Source organism: Esox lucius, chromosome 14 (assembly GCF_011004845.1).
Source record: "Esox lucius isolate fEsoLuc1 chromosome 14, fEsoLuc1.pri, whole genome shotgun sequence".
Taxonomy (NCBI): domain Eukaryota; kingdom Metazoa; phylum Chordata; class Actinopteri; order Esociformes; family Esocidae; genus Esox; species Esox lucius.
Genome location: NC_047582.1, coordinates 5429247 through 5451945, shown reverse-complemented (window position 1 = coordinate 5451945; position 22699 = coordinate 5429247). Strand labels below are relative to the sequence as shown.

General features: G+C 39.7%; 1 protein-coding gene across 2 annotated transcripts in view; it reads left to right on the top strand.

Annotated features, from left to right (window-relative positions):
* The window catches only part of jak2a (Janus kinase 2a), a 54444-nt gene that overhangs the window by 13576 nt on the left and 18169 nt on the right, over window positions 1-22699 (top strand). The window contains exons 2-5 of one of the 2 annotated variants that reach the window (XM_020053283.2): window positions 5595-5655; window positions 5832-6096; window positions 22206-22329; window positions 22473-22590. In XM_020053283.2, coding sequence (XP_019908842.1) covers window positions 5856-6096; window positions 22206-22329; window positions 22473-22590 — 483 coding nt within the window. In that variant the 5' untranslated portion in view covers window positions 5595-5655; window positions 5832-5855. The remainder of the gene's footprint in view (window positions 1-5594; window positions 5656-5831; window positions 6097-22205; window positions 22330-22472; window positions 22591-22699) is intronic. The other variant, XM_013137007.3, reaches the window with a different exon arrangement.

The following is a 22699-nucleotide window of genomic DNA, read 5'->3' as shown; positions in this document are numbered from 1 at the left end:
AGCCCTGTGGTGTAGTGGGAACATCCCGGTCCTTCAATATTGTCACCCTAGTTTGATTCCCTTCTCAGACATTCCAAATTCTGTCTCTCAAAAATGTTTTTCCACTAGGTGCTTTTCAGCCTTCACACAACAATACATATCTGAAATACCATGATTTTCATTTATTTGCGAGAATAATGGTATTACGTGACCCTTTTATGCTGTTATTGTTCTCCAAAGAAAGGAACCAGCCATGGAATGATAGGATTGATTTTGTTATAAGTTGGCGGTATAGCTATTAGCTAGCCATCTATAATAATCTTTGTATAACAGTACACTTTAGTTCCGTTACAAACGTTTTGTTGCCCACTTTATCTCAGCAAAATTGTAATGACTGGGGTAAAATGTACATTTGGAGAGGATAGAGAGCTGTGCGGATAACCAGTAGCCCCTGTGGTGTAGTGGGGACGTCCCTGTTCTGCAATATTCTGACCCGGGTTCGATACTCCTCTGAGCTGTCCCAAATGTTGTATTTCACTCTGTACTCTTGGGTTTTCTGTACTCTGTACTTTTCACACAAAAATATATATCCCCTCTTTAATACCATGATTCTCATATGTTTAGGAGAAGTGTTGTTTTACGTGACCCTTATAAACTGTTATTGTTTTCCAAAGACACAAATCAGCCATGGAGTGATTGGAGTGATTGTTTTCGTTATAAGTAGGATGTATAGCTATTAGCTATATAGTCTTTGTGCAAGACTACTCTTTAGTTCCATTAATAAATGTTATTTTGTCTACGTTATTTCAGTAAAAATGTAATGGCTGAGGTAAAAGTTGCATTCTGCTGTTTAATGATTAAAGACATTCTACCACATAGAAAACCAGGGATTTAAACCTGCCAGCGACAACAATATTCATCCCTCCTAATTGGCTGAACTAGGATTGCCTGGTTCCTTTTCTGTTTTCAAGGTCTTTTTTTTTTTTTGAGATTTCCTCTCCTTCCATTGGACATCCTGGCTACTAGCGGCACTGGGCATTTTTAAATAGCAAAAGATTTCTCTAGTGAGAGCATGCAGTGGGATGCTTCCTGTACCACGCTTGGCCCCCTGAAATGCTGCTCGCAGCTTTAATTTTATCTAAATTTGTCCCCAGATTTATGGGGTTTTGGAACACAGTCACATCAAAATAACGGAGGGATTTCTTTTACTGTCTTTCTGTTACGAGATCTACACTGTTTTTGCATCTAGGACTTAGTGTTTTGATCCATTCTCTGTCTCAGTATAACCTGCACATGGTTGTGAGATTTCTTTAAAAATGCAATCAGTGTTATTTTCTTCCAGCATTGTTGCTATAGTGAAAATGTGAATTTCAGTGTTGTTAGAGTGGGAATGCCTGTAACTATAATGATAATATAGATGACCTAAACTGTGAAAAAAAAGCCATGTGGACGAGGCAGAGTTAATGATAAACCAATTGCATCAGTGCAAAGATACAAGGCTACAATTTAGACTGCCCCATATAGGTTGTTAGTCATGCTAGATGGACATTCCCTCATTATTTTCCAACACAGCTTTTGGGCCAACAACAGCCTCCTTATCAATATGGTTTGAGGTAGGTAGTTTATTTCTGTTGCTAAGCACAATGTATTTACCTACTTAAGCTTTAATTTTGAAGTATTTTCATCCATATCAGATCAACCATTTACAATTGAACCATTGAAAAATATATGCCCACTTTGAATTTGATGCCAGCAACACATTTAAAAAAAAGTTGTGTAATGCTAAAAAACTAAACCCGGTGGAACATCACACAACTAATTAGGTCAATTGGCAACATGTCAGTAACATGATTGGGTATTTAAAGATCATTCTAGAGAGGATGGTTGAAGGGTTCACCATTCTGTGAAAGACTACGCGGGCAAATAGTGCAACCATTTAAGAATAAAGTTTCTCATTGTAAAAGTGCGAGGAGTTTGGGGATCACATCATCTGCGGTGCATAATATTGTTAAAAGATTCAGAGAATCCAGAGAAATCTCTGTATGCAAGGGAAACCGATATTGGATGGCTGTGATCTTCAGGCCTCTAAGGAGGCACTGCCTTAAAAACAAACAATTCTATTGTGGAAATCACGACACAGGCTCAGGAACCCTCTGTGAAGGCACCATTAATGCTGAACAATATACAGGTGCTGGTCATATAATTAGAATATAATCAAAAAGATTTATTTCAGTAATTCCATTCAAAACGTGAAACTAGTATAATGTATACATTCATTCCACACAGACTGATATATTTCAAGTGTTTATTTCTTTTATTTTTGATGATTATAACTGACAACTAATATAAACCCCAAATTCAGTATCTCAGAAAATTTGAATATTGTGAATAGGTTCAATATTGAAGACACCTGGTGCCACACTATTATCAGCTTATTAACTCAAAACACCTGCAAAGGCCTTTAAACGGTCTCTCGGTCTAGTTCTGTAGGCTACACAATCATGGGGATGACTGCTGACTTGACAGCTGTCCAAAAGACAACCATTGACACCTTGCACAAGGAGGCCAAGACACAAAAGGTCATTGCTAAAGAGGCTGGCTGTTCACAGAGCTCTGTGTCGAAGCACATTAATAGAGAGGCGAAGGGAAGGAAAAGATGTGGTAGAAAAAAGTGTACAAGCAATAGGGATAACCGCGCACTGGAGAGGATTCTGAAACAAAACCCATTCAAAAATGTGGGGGAGATTCACAAAGAGTGGATTGCAGCTGGAGTCAGTGCTTCAAGAACCACCACGCACAGACATATGCAAGACATGGGTTTCAGCTGTCGCATTCCTTGTTTCAGCCACTCTTGAACAAGACACAGCGTCAGAAGATTCTCGCCTGGGCTAAAGACAAAAAGGACTGGACTGCTGCTGAGTTATGTTCTCTGATGAAAGTACATTTTTCATTTCCTTTGGAAATCAAGGTCCCAGAGTCTGGAGGAAGAGAGGAGTCTTGAAGTCCAGTGTAAAGTTTCCACAGTCAGTGATGGTTTGGGGTGCCGTGTCATCTGCTGGTGTTGGTCCACTGTGTTTTCTGAGGTCCAAGGTCAACGCAGCCGTCTACCAGGAAGTTTTAGAGCACTTCATGCTTCCTGCTGCTGACCAACTTTATGGAGATGCAGATTTCTTTTTCCAACAGGACTTGGCACCTGCACACAGTGCCAAAGCTGCCAGTACCTGGTTTAAGGACCATGGTATCCCTGTTCTTAATTGGCCAGCAAACTCGTCTGACCTTAACCCTATATGGGGTATTGTGAGGAAGATGCGATACGCCAGACCCAACAGTGCTGAAGAGCTGAAGGCCACTATCAGAGCAACCTGGGCTCTCATAACACCTGAGCAGTGCCACAGACTGATCGACTCCATGCCACGCCACATTGCTGCAGTACTTCAGGCAAAAGGAGCCCCAACTAAGTATTGAGTGCTGTACATGCTCATACTTTTCATGTTCATTCTTTTCAGTTGGCCAACATTTCTAAATATCCTTTTTTTGTATTGGTCTTAAGTAATATTCTAATTTTCGGAGATACTGAATGTTATTTTCATTAGTTTTTAGTTATCATCACAATTAAAAGAAATATATCAGTCTGTGTGTAATGAATGAAGGTAATATACAAGTTTTACTTTTTGAATGTAATTACTAACATGAATCAACTTTTTGATGATATTCTAATTATGTGACCAGCACCTGTATACAGGTTTTGGAGCAACATGTGCTGCCATCCAGACAATGTCTTTTTCAGGGAAGGCCTTGCTTATTTCAGCAATACAATGCCAAACCACATTCTGCGCATATCACACCAGCATGGCTCCGTAGTAAAACAATCCAGGTGCTAAACTGACCTGCTTGTAGTCCAGTCCCCTATTGAAAACATCTGGCGCATTATGAAATGATAAATATGACAAAGGAGACCCTGAACTGTTGAGCAGTTGAAATCCTATATCAAGCAAGAATGGGAATACTTTTGCTCTTTCAAACTACAGCAGTTGGTCTCAGTTCTCAAATGCTTACAGAGTTTTATTAAAGGAAGAGGTGATGCAACACAGTGGTAAACGTGCCCCTGTCCTAACTTTTTTGAAACGTGTTGCCGGAAGATTCAGAACGGGCATGTATTTTTCCAAAAACAATAACATTTCTCAGTTTCAACATTTGATATGATGACTTTGTACTATTTTCAATTAAATATAGGGATAAATGATTTGCACATCATTGGATTCTGTTTTCCTTTGCATTTTAAACAGCGTCCAAACTTATTGGGAAACCGGGTTGTACAACTACATTCAATTAAAATCGGGTGATTGACTTTGCTAGGCTAGTCAAGAACATTCACATTATCTCATCTTCTCATCTCATCTTCATCCGCTTATCCGGTTTCAAATTATTGGTCTTGAAACTCCTTGATAGCTATGGCAGTGTGTTTGGGTTCAATGTGCTGCTTGATAAAGCACTGTCTAATAGGTTTACCGGGATTTAGTTGTATCTAAACAGACAATATGTTCCTGGACAGTTCATGATTCTGTCCTCAGCAGTTACATAATCAATGAAGACCTGTGGCAGCCAACATGCTCACTAGCATACCATCCCCTCCAGTATATTTCACAGATGATGTGGTATACAAGTTCCTTCACCCTTTCCTCTTGCCATCCATTTGGGTCATGCACATTTTTATTTGATCTGTCCAAAATCCTTAGTTTACAGAATTTTGGGCCATTGTGTTGTTGATACTGGCAAGTGTTTTTGCACCTTACAGTCCAGCATCTGTAGTTATGCTGGTGATGTCTTTAGCAGATGATAGTGGCTGAAATCCACGCCTACATTCTGGAGAGTTGTTTATATCTTCTTCATTTTTACGTCATCCACTCTAGAGATCTTCCTTTGTCTGCTAAGTTGTTTATTGCAGTGCTAGTTGCTGTTGGACTGTATAGCTGCATTTTGAAAATATGCCTTGGTTACTGTAATATGTTTTCAGGTGATCCAATGACTCATTACATTTTCTAGTACCACACCCCCTATTATGATGTCACCACAAACAAGTTCTACAATGGCAGTCTCTGTCTGACGTCAGTGGTAAACAGTGAATCGAAAGATTTCAGTTTGAATCATCAGTCAAGAGATATGAGTGGAACGATTTTTTTTTTTAACTTCTGGTATTTCTCAGGTATGGTTTTCCCTCTACCATAAGGCCAACTAGAGTGCATTTCTGATGACACCCCATTCACTAAATAGTTCACAATTTTATAGTGCGCTACTAATCCCGTACGGAAAGCTATCTACACCACTGAATCCAAAGCCGAATCCAAAGCCCAATGCCACATTTCTTTCCTGGCATGGTGGCATGACTGCATCTCCTGAATGCTAGTATTTCACTTCCCTGGTCAGCCTTGTGACAGAAGTGTGATTGAGTAAAGCACAGTCAGACGGTCTCTCATGCTAGAGCACCTTGGTCTTTTGGGAAACGGGCTCCCGTCAACATGAGTCATCTTTGGCCTTTTTCAATTTGCTCTCCTGTCTTGAGCCGCTGATTCGGACTGATGAACTGATATATAACTGATTGGTCCGATTGTCTGCAGTTTACAGGCCCAGCACATTCATGTGGATCGCTATTAGCCACCCCAACAGGAATTCACACAGGTGTTTATACCGAGTTCATTTGTTGATCTAGTCTTTGTGAAGGCTATAGTATTTATGTGAATAATGCATTCCTGTAAACTATTTGTTGTAACTGTACATTTCTAGATGTTTTTTAATTATTTTTTAATTTTTATCACAGCCATGACTCAACTCTGCCTGTCTCTACTTCTCTGAAGGTGGATGTATCTGGCTAGCCACTCATGGCCTGCATTGCAGTGATGGACATGGATTCTCCAGTATGTCCCTCATCCAATCAGAACGACTGTGTCCTGGACCCACTTCCTTTCTCCGATGTCAAACAGGAACTAGAAGTCGTTCCAAATTGTTTGAGGATACACCTGTACTATCTGGGCAAGGGCGAGGCCAACTGTCTAGAGCTCACCTACCAGCCCGGCGACTACGTGATTGAGGAGCTGTGCATTGATGCCGCCAAGGCCTGTGGTGAGTAAGCGATGTAGAAAAGGGGAATGTCAACTGATTCCCCTTTGCTATAGATAGATAAATACTTTTCGGGGGGCAATTTTAAGCTTTTATTTTATTTTTAAGTTGTGGGTTTCAATGAAAACCCATTGTGCAATGGCAGGGACTTAATCAGAATCAGCTTTATTCTCCATACGAGGAATTTGACTCTGGATGATACAGGCTCATGATGTACTTACTCATAAAAAAAACTTAAACAAAGGACACTCAACCGACTGCAATGTACAGTACACATGAATACACAATAATAAACCAAAACAATAACATAATAAGACTGATGAGACAATATACAGTACACATAAATACACAATAAAAAACCAAAACAATAACATAATAAGACTGATGAGACAATATACAGTACACATAAATACACAATAATAAACCAAAACAATAACATAATAAGACTGATGAGACAATGTAGAGTACACATAAATACACAATAATAAACCAAACCAATAACATAAGACTGATGAGACAATATACAGTACACATAAATACACATAATAAACCAAAACAATAACATGATAAGACTGATGAGACAATGTACAGTACACATAAATACACATAATAAACCAAAACAATAACATAATAAGACTGATGAGACAATGTACAGTACACATAAATACACATAATAAACCAAAACAATAACATGGTAAGACTGATGAGACAATATACAGTACACATAAATACACATAATAAACCAAAACAACAACATGGTAAGACTGATGAGACAATATACAGTACACATAAATACACAATAATAAACCAAAACAATAGCATAATAAGACTGATGAGACAATGTACAGTACACATAATAAACCAAAACAACAACATGGTAAGACTGATGAGACAATATACAGTACACATAATAAACCAAAACAACAACATGGTAAGACTGATGAGACAATATACAGTACACATAAATACACAATAATAAACCAAAACAATAGCATAATAAGACTGATGAGACAATGTACAGTACACATTAGGGATGCATCGGTTGGACATCGGTATCGGCCAATATTTGCCTTGTTAACTGCCATCGGCCATCGGGAAATAAATATGACATTCGCCGATGTGGAGAATTTTTTTATTTATTTATTTTTTTTTTGGCGGGAGGGGTGGGGGGGTGGGAGATACCGAGGCGGAAGAGGGCACCCGTGAACTCTCTTCATTAACTTAGATTAAACAAAGAAGATGGCGGTTGTGTGGCAATATTTTAAAGTTTCAGAGAAAGATCAGCGTTTTGCAGTTTGCAATACGTGTTCCGTTGAAATCTCAAGAGGGGGGTCTGTTAGAAAGTCATTTAACACAACAAATCTCATTGGACATTTGAGAAGCAGGCACGAGGCGGTGTACGGGGATTACCTGCAAGCTGACCAAAAACGGAAAAATTAAGCCGCTAAGGAAGCGCAAACCCCCGTTAAGGCTCAGACTTCAATTGACACGGCGTTTGAGAAAGCCAAACAGCTGCCTCCAGACAGCACCAAAGCGAAACAGATAACAAACAAGGTGATGGAGTTCATAGCTTTAGATGACCAGCCTTTCTCTGTAGTGGAGGACGTGGGTTTTCGGAGTCTGATGAAGTTTATGGAGCCACGCTCTCCCCGAAATACACAACATTGTGGCCACGCACATTCATGAGCTACTGGCTTGCGACATCGCTGCAATCAGTTTCACCACTGATATATGGAGTTCAGATGTAAGCCCTGTGAGCATGCTTAGCCTCACGGCACAGTGGATTAATAAGGACTTCAACCTGGTAAAGGCAGTGTTGCACTCCCAGGAGTTTGCAGGTACCCACTCAGCATCTGCTATCTCGGAGGCTTTTGAGAAAATGTTCCAGACGTGGAAAATCGACAAAACCAGAGTGCATGCTGTCGTGAGAGATAATGCTAAGAATATGAAAAAAGCTATGATGGACAGTGGTCTGGCTAGTTTTGGCTGTATGGCGCACACACTGCAACTGGCAATTCATGACGGTGTTTTTAGCCAGCGCAGCCTCACTGATATTGTGTCTATATGCCGGAAAATCGTCGGCCACTTTAAACACTCACCCCTTGCCTATTCACGTCTCCAGGCTGTGCAGATCCAGTTGGGAATGAAACCAAAAAGGCTGCAGCAAGATGTTTCCACACGCTGGAATAGTACATTTTATATGATGGAGAGCTTGCTGGAACAAAAGCGCGCACTTGCTACATATGCCGCAGACTATGACCTTCCGGCCACTCTAACTGCGCACCAGTGGCAATTAATTGAAAACTTTATAACACTCCTCTCCCCATTTGAACAATTGACGAGAGAAGTTAGCTCATCAGAAGCATCAGCTGCAGATGTCCTCCCCTCTGTGACAGCCCTGAGACGTCTTCTGTGTAAGCAGGCTGACACCGATCACGGCGTTAAAACAACAAAGACCTCATTATTAGAGGCTATAAATAGACGCTTCGATCAAATCCAGTACGATCCCATGTTCTGCATTGCCACCTATTTGGATCCCAGATACAAGGATCGTTACTTTGATGAGGATGTTAAACAACGCGCTCGAGAAATACTTGAGGCACACCTGTTGGCTGATGCCGGTGCAGAGGATGTGACGCGCGATGGAGAGCGCGCACATCACACAGAGCGCGAAAGGCAACGATCCGACAGAACAGGGCCCTCCCTGCATGATGTGTTTGAGGAGATTCTGGAAGAAAATGGATCAGAGAGGACAAGTACCTCGTCTGTATCCCAACAACTGGGTATTTTCCTGTCAGAGATCACTATTCCGAGAGGTGAGAGCGCACTTTGCTATTGGAGAAATAACCATCTGCGTTTTCCAGAACAAATAGCACGCAAATACCTTAGTGCGCCATGCACCAGCGTAGAGAGTGAGCGGTTATTCAGCTCTGTGTCTCATGTCTTAGATGAAAAGAGAAATAGGCTTTGCTGTGACAAGGCAGAGATGCTTATCTTTGTAAAGAAAAACATGCATCTTATTAAGAAGTAGGCCAGAGATACAGCAGGTGACTTATGTGTCATTAATGATCAGAAGTGGAGGTACTGTTTTGTTTTATAAAATGCCCCGTGTTCGAGCCTGTGAGTTCTGAAAAAGTAATGTTTTATTCTGCATGAGAAATACACAAGGTGAAAGATAGCCCTATTTATGTTTGCATTTATGAATAACATAATTTATTTATTTAAATAATATAATTTATTTATTTCACTTGTTTTTGCATTTACACTTGAAGTATTTTTTTTTTATTTATCAGAAAAATATTTTTTATTGGGCCATGAAAATAATCTCATTGAGAACATTTTTGTTTATTCTGTATGAGAAATACACAAGGTGAAAGATAGCCCTATTTATTTTTGCATTTATGAATAACATAATTTATTTATTTTAATAACATATTATTTAGCCTATTTCACTTGTTTATACATTAACACTTGATGTTGTTGTTTTTTTTAATTTTATTTTTTATCAGAAAAAATATTTTTTATTGGGCCATGAAAATAATTGTTTAAGTTTTTGTTTATCAGGCTAAAAGCACTCAAATAATTTTGTTGGGCAATGTACTGCTGAAACAATCTTTTCATTGATTACTATTAGTTAGCAGTCAAAGGTTTTTGAATGTTATATTTTTCAGAAAATAACTTGTTATAAATAAGATTATAACTGTCAACCAGAAAGTGACAATAAAGGTGTTTTTTGTTTCATAAATTGGTCTGATTGAATTTGTGCTCATTCTAGGATAGTGTGATCAAGAGCCAAAAGACTTTTGTAGCACAAAAGAAGGAATAAATAACAAAAAAAAAAAAAGCATCGGCCATCGGCCAAATTGTTATGTTAAACATCGGTATCGGTATCGGCCCAGAATTTCCCAATCGGTGCATCCCTAGTACACATAAATACACATAATAAACCAAAACAATAACATAATAAGACTGATGAGACAATATACAGTACACATAAATACACAATAATAAACCAAAACAATAACATAATAAGACTGATGAGACAATATACAGTACACATAAATACACATAATAAACCAATAACATAATAAGACTGATGAGACAATGTACAGTACACATAAATACACAATAATAAATGAGCAGGGTATAAAGGGTGCTGGAAAAAAATATTTTTGTACAGGAATTATTATTTAAATAATGACGGTGGATGTAATCTACTGTATTTCACAAAAGTGAGTACACCCCTGACATTTCAGTAAATATTTGATTAGATCTTTTCATGTGATGACACTGAAGGAATGACACTTTGCTACAATGTAAAGTAGTGAGTGCAGGTGGGGGGTCAGTGAATGGAGGTGACAGGGGAGCAGTGGGGGAAGGTGACTGTTTGAAGATGGTGCTGGAGTTGGGGAGAGATGTGACTGGGGGCCGCTCAAACCTACAATAAACAACATTCAACTGGTCAGCCAGTCGTTGACATCCAGTGGTGTGGGGGGGAGGGTCTCCTGTAGTTGGTGAGTACCTGCAGGCCTTTCCACACTGACGAGGGGTTATTGGCTGTGAAGTTGTTTTTCAGCAGAGCTCTTCTTTGCTGCTTTGACTTCCCTTGTCAGTGTGTTTCTGGCCTGATTGTACAGGGTTCTGTCTCCACTTCTGTAGGCCTCCTCCTTGGACTGACGAAGCTGCCTGAGTTTTGCTGTAAACCAGGGTTTTTGGTTGGCACACACATCTTTACAGAAACTGATGTAAAATGTCACAGTGTCAGTGAATTCATGTAGGTCTGTGGCTGCAGCCTCAAAGACACTCCAATCGGTAGAATCGAAGCAGGCTTGTAATTCCACCTCATTGGTCCATCTTTTTAAAGACTTGACCACAGGCTTAGCAGATTTTTATTTCTGCCTGTAGGTCGGGATAAGATGAACCAAACAGTGATCAGAGAGTCCCAAAGCTGCATGGGGGACAGAGCAATAGGCGTCCTTTAATACTTTGTAGTAATGGTCCAATGTGTTAGATTCCCTGGTGGGGCACTTAATATGCTGTCTGTGTTTTGGAAGTCCCCAATAATAATAAGCAAGGAGTCTGTATGTTTTTTTCTCCACATTAGTTATCTGATCACCCAGCTGTAGTAACGCCTCACTAACGCAAGCCTGAGGCTGGATGTACACGGTGACCAGAATGAATGAGGAAAACTCCCGTGGTGAATAAAACGGTTTACAGTTAATGAACAAAGTCTCTAAGTGAGGACTGCATGATTTTACCAACACTGACATCTGTGCACCAACCTTCGTTTTTTTAGAGACAGAGTCCGCCTCCACTTGTTTATGTAGAGACAGAGTCCGCCTCCACTTGTTTATGTAGAGACAGAGTCCGCCTCCACTTGTTTATGTAGAGACAGAGTCCGCCTCCACTTGTTTATGTAGAGACAGAGTCCGCCTCCACTCGTTTTTTTCCGTTAACGCCTTTAATCGATCCGCACAGGGGAGATTAAATCCCAGTAGATTAAAAAATTCTTATTTAGTTTCGTACCTTTATTGCAAAGCTGCATTGCAAGCAGAACACTTACAAAACACTTCAAACTACATTCAGTAACCTGTCGTGGTAGCATCGCCATTTTTAAACTGCCGCTAATGAACTTTTTCCTATAGCCACCATACACAGCTTCTGTTCTTCGGCAGTAATGTTGTGAGCGTGAACTTTTACTTCAACAAGCTATGTGAAGATTGTTTCACTTAGCTTTTTAAAATTGAAGCTAGTTTCCACTTAGGTACAATATCTCACAAAAGTGAGTACATTTATGTAAATATTTGAGTATATCTTTTCATGTGACAACACTGAAGAAATGACACTTTTCTACAATGTAAAGTAGTGAGTGTACAGCTTGTATAACAGTGTACATTTGCTGTCCCCTCAAAATAACACAACACACAGCCATTAATGTCTAAACCACTGGCAACAAAAGTGAGTACACCCTTAAGTGAAAATGTCAATATTATATTTTGTGTGGCCACCATCATTTTCCAGCACTACCCTCTTGGTCATGGAGTTCACCAGAGCTTCACAGGTTGCCACTGGAGTCCTCTTCCACTCCTCCATGACGACATCACCGAGCTGGTGGATGTTAGAGACCTTGCGCTCCTTTTGAGGATGCCCCACAGATGCTCAATAGGGTTTAGGTCTGGAGACATACTTGGCCAGTCCATCACCTTTACCCTCAGCTTTTTTAACAAGGCAGTGATCATCTTGGAGGTGTGTTTGGGGTCGTTATTATGTTTGAGCTAGTGTCTACAGCAGGGATGGAAATTAGCACCCGCCACCAGCCAAATGCGGGTGATTTTGTGTTGTGGCGAGTAAACTCGCTTCACCTACCGGCCACCGTGGCGGGTAAATAAAAGTAGCATACTGTTTCACCCGGACACTTTTTTGGAAGAGGATTAGTGCCAAGCAATAATAAAACAAATAAAACCATTTCGACATTAAAGTCATTATAATGTGAGATTAAACTCTTTAAATTTAAATACTTGATATTTAATGAGTTTATTCTCAAGATTGTATTTCGACTTTTTTCTCGAAATATAACAAGTTTTTTCTCGCATTATAATGACTTTATTGTCGAGATGGTTTTATTTTTTGTATTTTTGCTTGGCACTAATCCTCTTACGTACACTTTAGAGGCGGCGCACATAAAAAAGAATGGGCGTTACATCGCAGGCGTTAAGAGGTCCGCTGAGAAAACATCTGGCAAACATCTTTGCCAGAGGACAAAGAGGCGAAAGTCAAAAAACATTTTTTTAAAGAACGATGGAGAAAAGCAGACTATGGGGAGTCCCGCGATTGGTTAGTTTACAACGAGACAAATCTGATAATGTACTGCTCTGTATGTTGTCAACACGCTTCACGTTGTTGGTTAAAAACAAGAAAGTGGCTGGTAAAAACATTGAGTGGCTGGTAGATTTTGAAATCCACCAGCCACAGTGGCCGGTGGACAAAAAATTTAATTTCCATCCCTGGTCGACAGGATCGCGTTGAATGCAGACAGGGGTCATTGACCGTTAAGCCTGCAGATTAGGCCTTTACCACCAGTCAGTACACATGGTCACATGCCCTACACACACACTGGCCCATCCCCCACTCATGTCACCGTGTCCTGTGGTTACTGTTGACACCATATACACACGCCTGACCACCCAAAAACAGCAGGTCCTAACTTACATGGGCTAAACACATCAGCAGTTTCTGGCCCTCTTGTCCAGCTATAACTGCAGCGAATGTCAGAGGTGTATTCTCATGAAAGAGTCACTGCAGTTCATCACCCATTGACTATGCAAGACAGTAATGAGTGTTGTCATCATGTAGATTGTAGAGCAGTCTGGTCTAGCAATGGGCAAGTGTCGTTTTGAGATTTAGCATGTGAGTGAATGAGCCCAGCCACCTTGAGACTAAATCACCTGTGTATGTAGAAAGAGGCTATGCATTTACACACCGATAGATTAACTCATTACATTATTCATGATTCAAGCATACAATACCTTGGATGAGTTACGTACAGTCTTGTAAAGTGTGGTCTTAAAATAGAGCTGTATATTTAGGCTTATCTTCCCACCATCACACTGTGTTCTTAGCAGTCTGATAGTTACTGCAACCCGCTGCTGCAGCTGCTGTTGTTGTTGTTGTTGTTTAACTTTCACTCAGTGCCACTGTTGGCATGTCTTCGGCTTTTGAGCCTATTTGAGGTAATTATCGGCAACTCAACAGCGTTGTATTAAAGCCCTCAGTTTCACAGAACAAGTTTCACAATAAAGTTATTTGTTTCTGGCTTTTTTGAGCCTGGAATCAAATCCACAATTGCTGATGCTCCAGATACTCAACTAGTTTAAAGAAAGCAAGTTGTATTGCTCCTTTAATCAGCACAACAGTTTTCAGCTGTGCTAACATAACAATAAGCCTCTAAAAATGATAAACTTGGATTAGCAAACACAATGTGCCTTTGGAACACAGGACTGATTGTTGCTGGTAATGGGCCTCTGTACACCTATGTAGATATTCCATAAAAAATCTACAATAGTCATTTACAACATTAACAATATCTACACTTTATTTCAAATCAGTTTGATGTTATTATAATGAACAGAAAATGCTTTTCTTTCAAAAACAAGGACATTTCTAATAGACCCAAAATTTCGCTAGGCCCAAAATGTATTTATTGGGGAGGAGTGTTCCCAAAAAACAAAACACAAATCCCCAAGAATTGAGCCCAATATTAGTTTAATGTAAGAAATGCTGTTCCTAAGAGATTTTGTGATCATGTCTCAACGTTATCATTGCATGACGTTGTTCTTTTTAAATACACTCTCTTTTTGCCTTAACTGTGGTAAATTTCCTGTGCTCCTATACACATTGTTTCTTATCCTTATCTTCTGCCCCCAACCATAAGTGCAGGCAAAAATTGGCCTGTGGCTGAAACTAGTAGTCTTCTGGTGCTGTTTGCTGACCCGAGCAGCTAGAGGAACGTGTTGTTTTTGTGTTCCCTGCCTCTCTATCTGCCTCCAACACACTTGGACGGTCTCCCTCTGATAAGTACCCAGCAGCTCTCTCTTTCTCACTCTCTCAAATGCTGTTGCCCCCCCCACCCCTTTCATTCTCACGTTTTCTGATGAGTTAATTCCACCACACTGCAGCATGGGGGAGGAAGTAGGCTTCACTGGGTCACCCTCCCGTACTGCAGTATACCTGAAGGCTTGTTTAGTGAGGATATTCTTGGAATATAGTGCATGCGTGGGCCATTCAATGTCTTTTCTATGTGGACAGTCACAGTTTTTTGTTCTGTTTCCTCCAGTGGATACCTCTGTCTCCCTTGACAAATTTACAAAATTGGAGTAGCTGCTCTACTAACTTTACCAAATTACTCAATTGTCTTGACAGCCACTACACTATGGTCTGCTTGGGTTCTCTTCCTGCTGTCACACAGCACTGCCTGTACTCTCACTTCCTGATTCTCACGTAGTCCGTCCGGCCTTCCTTATGTCTCTCACAATGTTGTTGTTCTGGGTTTAGCTGCAGAGAAACAGGCCGGTGATATCCTGCATTCATCTGTTCTCTGGAACCTTGTCTTGATGTTTTGTGCTAGTCTCACCCATAGCTTTGTCCCGTTTACAGTGATGATGTTCACAAGTCACATTACAACCCAAAGACCTACATAAATATGTGCAAAACAGGAAGTATGTTTCTTTATTTTCATCAACTTGTTGAAATGATGTGGGTGTTTTAGCCTGAAACGGCAACCATTTTTTCACTGAACCTTTTACTTGACTAATTTAGTAGACGCCCTTGCCTATACTTTTCTACTCTCCATTGGTCCACTGTGGGAATTAAATCCCCAACCTTAGTGTTGCAAGCACCATGCTCTACCAGCTGAGCAGCACGATGCACAGAGACCTTTTGAGCAGTTAACCAGATTTCACTCCTAGTCCGGTCCATGGCAATGTTGACTCGACTTGACCCCCTCCCCCGCCACCACTGCCAAAGAGAACGTTTTACTTACTGGAGGCTTTCAATTCTTCAACTCTAAATCCACACAACCATAATCCCCAAATCCCAATCACTAGATCAGTGTAAGTACAATCTTTGCTTCGAAGATCGCAATGATTCAGCACTCTTGTTATTGGCTCCAAGCACATTGTGTGGGCTCCCGGCTCACCTAAAATGTAAAGCCACTACAGAAATTCCAGTCATCTTCACAGTAACCTTACCCATGTGCGTTGAGTCATTTTACTGAGCGTTGAGTTCAGAATACCATTGCATCTAAATAGCAGCATTGTGGTGATTGCTGTTGTGTAGTGCAGCAAGTCTGTTCATTCATGCAGGATGACATTGGGTGAATGCTGTGACTTTTTGAAGTGCGTTGTTCTATAAATAGCTCTGCAGACAATCGTTCTTTTTGTCAATTGTGCTTACAGGTTTGTTACAGTGCCATTGAAAATTATTCAGACCCCTTCACTTTCTCCATGTTTTGTTGTTAAGGACTTAAAATTGAAATATCACACACCTTAGCCAAATAGATTTAAAATCTTTTTTTTTTACAATTCCCGACATTTAATCCGTAAGAATACAGCCCTTTTCATATAGTGGTCACTTTCGTCAAGCGCGCCCCCGTCTAGAGTCAAGGGAACTAGCAATTCCGTGTGTTTCTTGAATAGTATTGCAGTACATGTAGCCATGTTGTTAATCAACTCAATCTCAAAGGGAAGATGATTGCTAGCTGGTATATAGCCCTACATTGAAGGGAGTGTCCACCTAGCACAGATCACATTTCTACAAGAACTCCCAAGCCAAATGGTCAATGTAAACATTCCACATTCCTGAGGTTGGTAGAGTGTGACCTACTGAGAGAGAATCTAAACACAGATATTTCTGTTCTCATTATCTAGGCACATTTAACTTCCAATGTGCCTAGATAATTCAACCATTAACATTTTAGACCTAACAGCAAACACAACAATTTCCAAATAAACAAATGTAAAAAATCCTGTGAATGGAAGATGTGAAACATAACAGATGCCAATGTTCCGTTACAACTATGCAAACTTTTAATATGTACACATTTTATTTGCTTTGAGCTCAACTCTAAATTATAATCAATTATCATATCATACATTCCCCCCGCTTTCACTTCATTAAGTCAATGGAAAAGTGAGACCATGAGAGAAAGAAGAATCATGGCAAATACAGCCACAGGAGGAGCCATCCTGAATCTGCTCTGGCCATCATTTCAGGATGGATATGAAGAATTGGTAGTAGAGATGGATCTAGAATCAATTCGATATGGAGCTGCATACTGTATATTAATCAAAAAAAGAAGGGAACATGATAAAAACATGCGAAGGAATTATAATCCATTTAACATTGAAATTTTTTGTCTTACATAGCTAAACCACTCTCAAATTTGACTTTACACAGTACCTTCCCACAGGTCTGCGAAATTGGCTATCATGTTTTCATAAACTCCTGTAGTTTATTGGCACATACCTAACTAAATCAGTTTGCCCTCTAGGGGATAAGCTGCTCAATTGAATTTTAGGGGAAAAACACTCCAGCCCATATTACTGTGGGTTGCCAGCTACAACTAGCATTAGCATATCTGCAGCACCCAAATTTAGCATTTTCACAGGTAATGGCCAAATTACCTTATGACAAACATTATGTTTGTGTTTGTAGTGGAGGCCTCTTGGAATAAAACATTATCAACACAGTAAATGCGTTTAGCTCTAATTTACATCAAACCGGCATTTCTTGAATACCTATTAAAACATGCTATTTACCATCAAAGTGCTTTTCAAATGAATATTCAATTGGCTAAGCCAGGCCATTAACTAGGTCTTCTCTCAAATGTATCCAACCCTAGAGAGTTGCACGATATCTATCGTGGCGTAGACAGGGCCTAACTAGGTCTTCTTTCGGCTACCTAATACTATAGCGATCTTGACATGTTTGTTAAAATTGTATACGAAAAGGGACTAGGTGGACACTCCCTTCAATGTAGGGATATATACCAACTAGCAATCATCTAGCAATCATCTTTACGGTGAGACTGAGTTGATGAATGACAAGGCTACATACAGGTGCTGGTCATAAAATTAGAATATCATCAAAAAGTTGATTTATTTCAGTAATTCCATTTAAAATGTGAAACTTGTATAATGTATACATTCATTCCACACAGACTGATATATTTCAAGTGTTTATTTCTTTTAATTTTGATGATTATAACTGACAACTAATGAAAAGTATGTCATAGTACATGTTGGCATTAATGTTTCCCTCAATGAACTGTAGCTCCCCAGTGCTGGCAGTACTCATGCAGCCCCAGACCATGACACTCCCACCACAATGCATGACTGTAGGCAAGGTGATCTTTATGTAGAGCAACAATTCTTTTTTTTTTAGATCCTCAGAGTTCTTTACCATGAGGTGCCATGTTGAACTTCCAGTGACCAGTATGAGGGAGTGTGAGAGAGAGAACACAAAATTTAACACACCTGCTCCCCACTCACACCTGAGACCTTGTAACACTAACGAGTCACATGACACCGGGGAGGGAAAATGGCTAATTGAGCCCAATTTAGACATTTTCACTTAGGGGTGTACTCACTTTTGTTGCCAGTGGTTTAGACATTAATGGCTGTGTTGAGTTATTTTGAGGGCATAGCAAATTTACACTGTTATACAAGCTGTTTACTGACTACTTTGTAGCAAAGTGTCATTTCTTCAGTGTTGTCACATGAAACGATATAATCAAATATTTGCAAAAATGTGAGGGGTGTTCTCACTTTTGTGAGATACTGTAAACATTCCACATTCCTTGAGGCTGGTAGAGCGTGACCTACTGAGTGAGAATCTAAACACAGATATTTCTGTTCTCATTATCTAGGCACATTTAACTTCCAATGTCTTCCACAAATCCTAGTAAACATTCTATGTCTTTGGTCAGTTAGGATCACCCCTTTATTTTAAGAATGTGAAATGTTATAATAATAGTAAAGAATGATCTATTTCAACTTGTATTTCTGTCATCACATTCCCAATGGGTCAGAAGTTTACACACACTCAATTAGTATTTGGTAGCACTGCCTTTAAATTGTTTAACTTGGGTGAAATGTTTCAGGTAGCCTTCCACAAGCTTCCCACACTTAGTTGGGTAAATTCTGGCCCATTCTTCCTGACAGAACTGGTGTAACTGAGTCAGGTTTCTCTTATACGCTTTTGCAGTTCTGCCCACAAATCTACTATAGGACTGATGTCAGGAAGGCCACTTCAATACCTTAACTTTGTTGTCATTAAGGGATTTTGCCATTACTTTGGAAATCTTTACAAGATCCTTTGCTGTTGTTCTCGGATTGATTTGCACTTTTTGCACTAAAGTATGTTCCTCTGTAGGAGACAGAACGCACTGGCTGCGTGGTCCCATGGTGTTTATATTTGCATACTATTGTTTGTACAGACGAATGTACAACCTTCAGGTGTTTGGAAATTGCTCCCATGGATGAACCAGACTTCTGGAGGTTGACTGATTTTTATTTTCCCATGATGTCAAGCAAAGAGACACTGAGTTTGAAGGTAGTCCTTGAAATACACCCACAGGTACACCTCCAGTTGATTCAAATGATGTCAATTAGCCTATCAGAAGCTTCTAAAGCCATGACATTATTTTCTGGAAGCTGTTTGAATGCATAGTCAACTTAGTGTATGCAAACTTCTGACCCACTGGAATTGTTATATACTAAATTATAAGTGAAATAATCTGTAGACAATTGTTGGAAACATTTCTTGAGTCATGCACAAAGTAGATGTCCTAACCGACTTGCCAAAACTATAGTTTGTTAACATAACAGTCTGTGTGGTTGAAAAATATGTTTTAATGACTTCAACGTAAGGTTATGTAAACATCTAAATTAAACTATACATAAGTATTCAGACCCTTTGCCATGACACATCATATTGAGTTCAGATTTATCTTGTGTCCTTTAATACCAGCAAGAGACATTTATCACGTAAAAGCTATATGGTATATACCACAGTCAATTGTGTATTTTTTTTTATTTTTTTTGAAGATTCTCTGGTCTGATGACAAATCAAATGATTAGGCCAGAATGGCAAACACTGCAACATGCTTGGCTAATACCATCCCTGCGGTGAAGCATGGTAGAAGAGACGTGGACTGAGGGAGGATGAACGGAGCAAGATAAAAAGAGGCCCTTCAGGAAAACCTGATACATATTGCACAAGACCTCAGAGTAGGGTAAAGGTTCATCTTTGAGTATGACAGTAACACAAAGCTTACAGCCAAGCAAACGCTGGAGTGGATATGGTTGTCCAGTCTCACAGAGATGAGAGGATCTGTTTGAATCCAGCTTTTAGAGGCATACCTCAGGTGATTCAACTACCAAAGGCCTCTACGAAGTACTGAGTAAAGTGTTTCAATATAAAATTCTAGAAAAGGTTTTGTTCACTTTGTCATTATTGTGTGTTGATTGATATCACAACAATATATTTAATCAATTATATAATGACCAAGCAAAAACAGGTTTTCAGAATTGTTTGCAAATTTATTTAAAAAAATAAATATTACTTTTACATTTATAAGCATTCAGATATCATCACTATTTGTCCCTTTGGCCGCGATTACAACCTTAAGTCTTATTCAGTATGATGCTACAACCTTGGCAACCCTGTATTTGGAGAGTTTCTCCCATTCTTATCTTCAGATACTCTCAAGCTCTGTCAGGTTGGATGGTGATCGTCACTGCACAGCAATTTTCATGTAAATCTGGAGATGTTCGATCGTGCTCAAGTCCAGGCTCTGGCTCAGCCATTGAGGACATTCACAGACTTGAGCTTTTGCAAGGCGAACCTTCATCTCAGTCTGTGTTTTTCACCGCTCTGGAGCATGTTTTCATCAAAGATCAGTCTGTACTTCGTTCATCTTTCCCCCGATTCGGATTAGTCTCTCACTCTCTGCTGCTGAAACAACATCCCCACAGCATGATGCCGCCACCACCATGCTTCACTGTAGGGATGGTATTAGCTAGGTGAGGAACAGTGCTCATCCTTTGGGTGCCTTTTGTCAAACTCCAAGCAGGCTGTCATGTGCCTTTTACCGAAGAGTGGTTTTTGTCTTGCCACTCTACCTTATTGGTGGAGTTCTGCAAAGATGGTTTTCCTTTTAGAAGGTTCTCCCAGGACTAGAGCTCTGTCACAGAGGCCATCAGATTCTTGGTCACCTTCCTGACCAAGGCCCTTGTCCCACCCATTGCTCAGTTTGACTGGGCAGCCAGCTATAGGATGAGCTTTGGTGGTGTCAATACTGAATGTCAATACTTTTGTGTTGCACATCATGCATTATCAATAACAGGTGATTATTTAAGGCCGGGTGTCTCTGTAAAGCACTTTGTGACAACTGCTGTTGTAAAAAGGGCTTTATAAATACATTTGATTGATTGATTGATTGATAGTTATCCAAAGTACAACTTGTTACAATTGTCTTACACTGCTCAAAAAAATTCACGGAATACTTAAATCACACTTCTCAAATATATTAAAGATCTAAATTGTTGCCATACATTGTGTAATTAATTGAGAACAAAATGACTTAGCAACGGTCAATCCATACTAAAGGGAAGAGGCCAGCCTATGCTTGCATCAGTGTAACAATACCACGTGATTGATGACATCCTTGGCCTCGTTTGATCACATGCTTTTTTCAAAAAGCGTGTCTGTAAAATGCAGGCTTCTAAGATAAAAAAAAAAAAAACATTAGTGTAAAAAAACATAATTAACTTATTTAAGTTACTAACAATGTAAATATATGAACGTGAAGACGCTGGATCAGTGACAGCAGCAGAGCCTAGTACAGCTGAAGGAAGTCAAGGGAGATTAACGATGTGGCTTCAAGGCAAAGATTGGGGAAAAATAACTTGACAAAGCTCTAAAAAATACAGCTCTGTTTTAGTTTTTTATGCAAATGTATATGAACAAGAACATAGCATAACAAAAATAGACAATAATATTGACTGTGATTAATTATAAAGCTGATGGGTGATTTCATATTTCTTTTTAAATAACATGTTAATAGTTCTAGGTTATGTTAAGAATATATATATTGCTTGCATATTTTGGTTGATATTAGGGAGGACATTGTTGCGTGCATTAGCTGCTCAAGTGGATATGGACAACAGGGCAGATTTAACACTATAATAGTTGTCTTTTTCAAGTGTTTAGCCACATTGTATAAAGTATTTCACAGAGGGTTGTCCGGTAGAGTGGGGTACCACCTTTGCATAATAGTGAATAGATGTAGCACACCATAGTCAGATTTTATCAAATAAAACGTAATTCCCCAACAAAAAAATGGTGGCTAGTGAAAATGTTGAGTGGCTAGTAACTTTGGAAAACCACTAGCCACAGTGTCAAGCGCTGGCCTGAATACTGAACAACTTGTTTTTAATTTGCCTGGTCATTGTGATATTACGTGTAGAGTTTTAGAATACGGTGTAATCTTTATCATTTAGTATTTTAATCAATAAGTGTTTTTTATCATTCTTTCTTCTCCTCTGTAATAGGCTTTTCACCAATGTATTGCAACTTATTTGGCCTGATGAGGGAGAGCGACCACATGTGGCTTCCACCCAATCACGTCCTCAACCTGGACAAATCGGCCAATGAGAGTCTCCTCTTCAGAGTGAGGTAGGATCTGGGTGAAATAATTTAAGGGTGAATTATACAGTGGCAAAGACCGTTTCATTGAGTTATGGTGCCGTGGCGATATTATTTGCTCAGTGAAGTTTAGACAGAGCCCTTTTCTTTCATGGTTTATTTCCCCTCCACAGGTTTTACTTCTCTGAATGGTATTACAGTGGACGCTCCGATAGCCACCGCTATGGGGTCAACAAAGGACTGGAGAGCCCCATCATCGATGACACTGTCATGTTCTACCTCTTTGCCCAAGTTAGTCCAGTTCACCTTTTTTCTTTTTGTTCTAAATTTTGGGTGGCGTGTACTTGCAGAGACCAAAGTGTAAACCCATAATCAACACTATACACTAACACTATACACC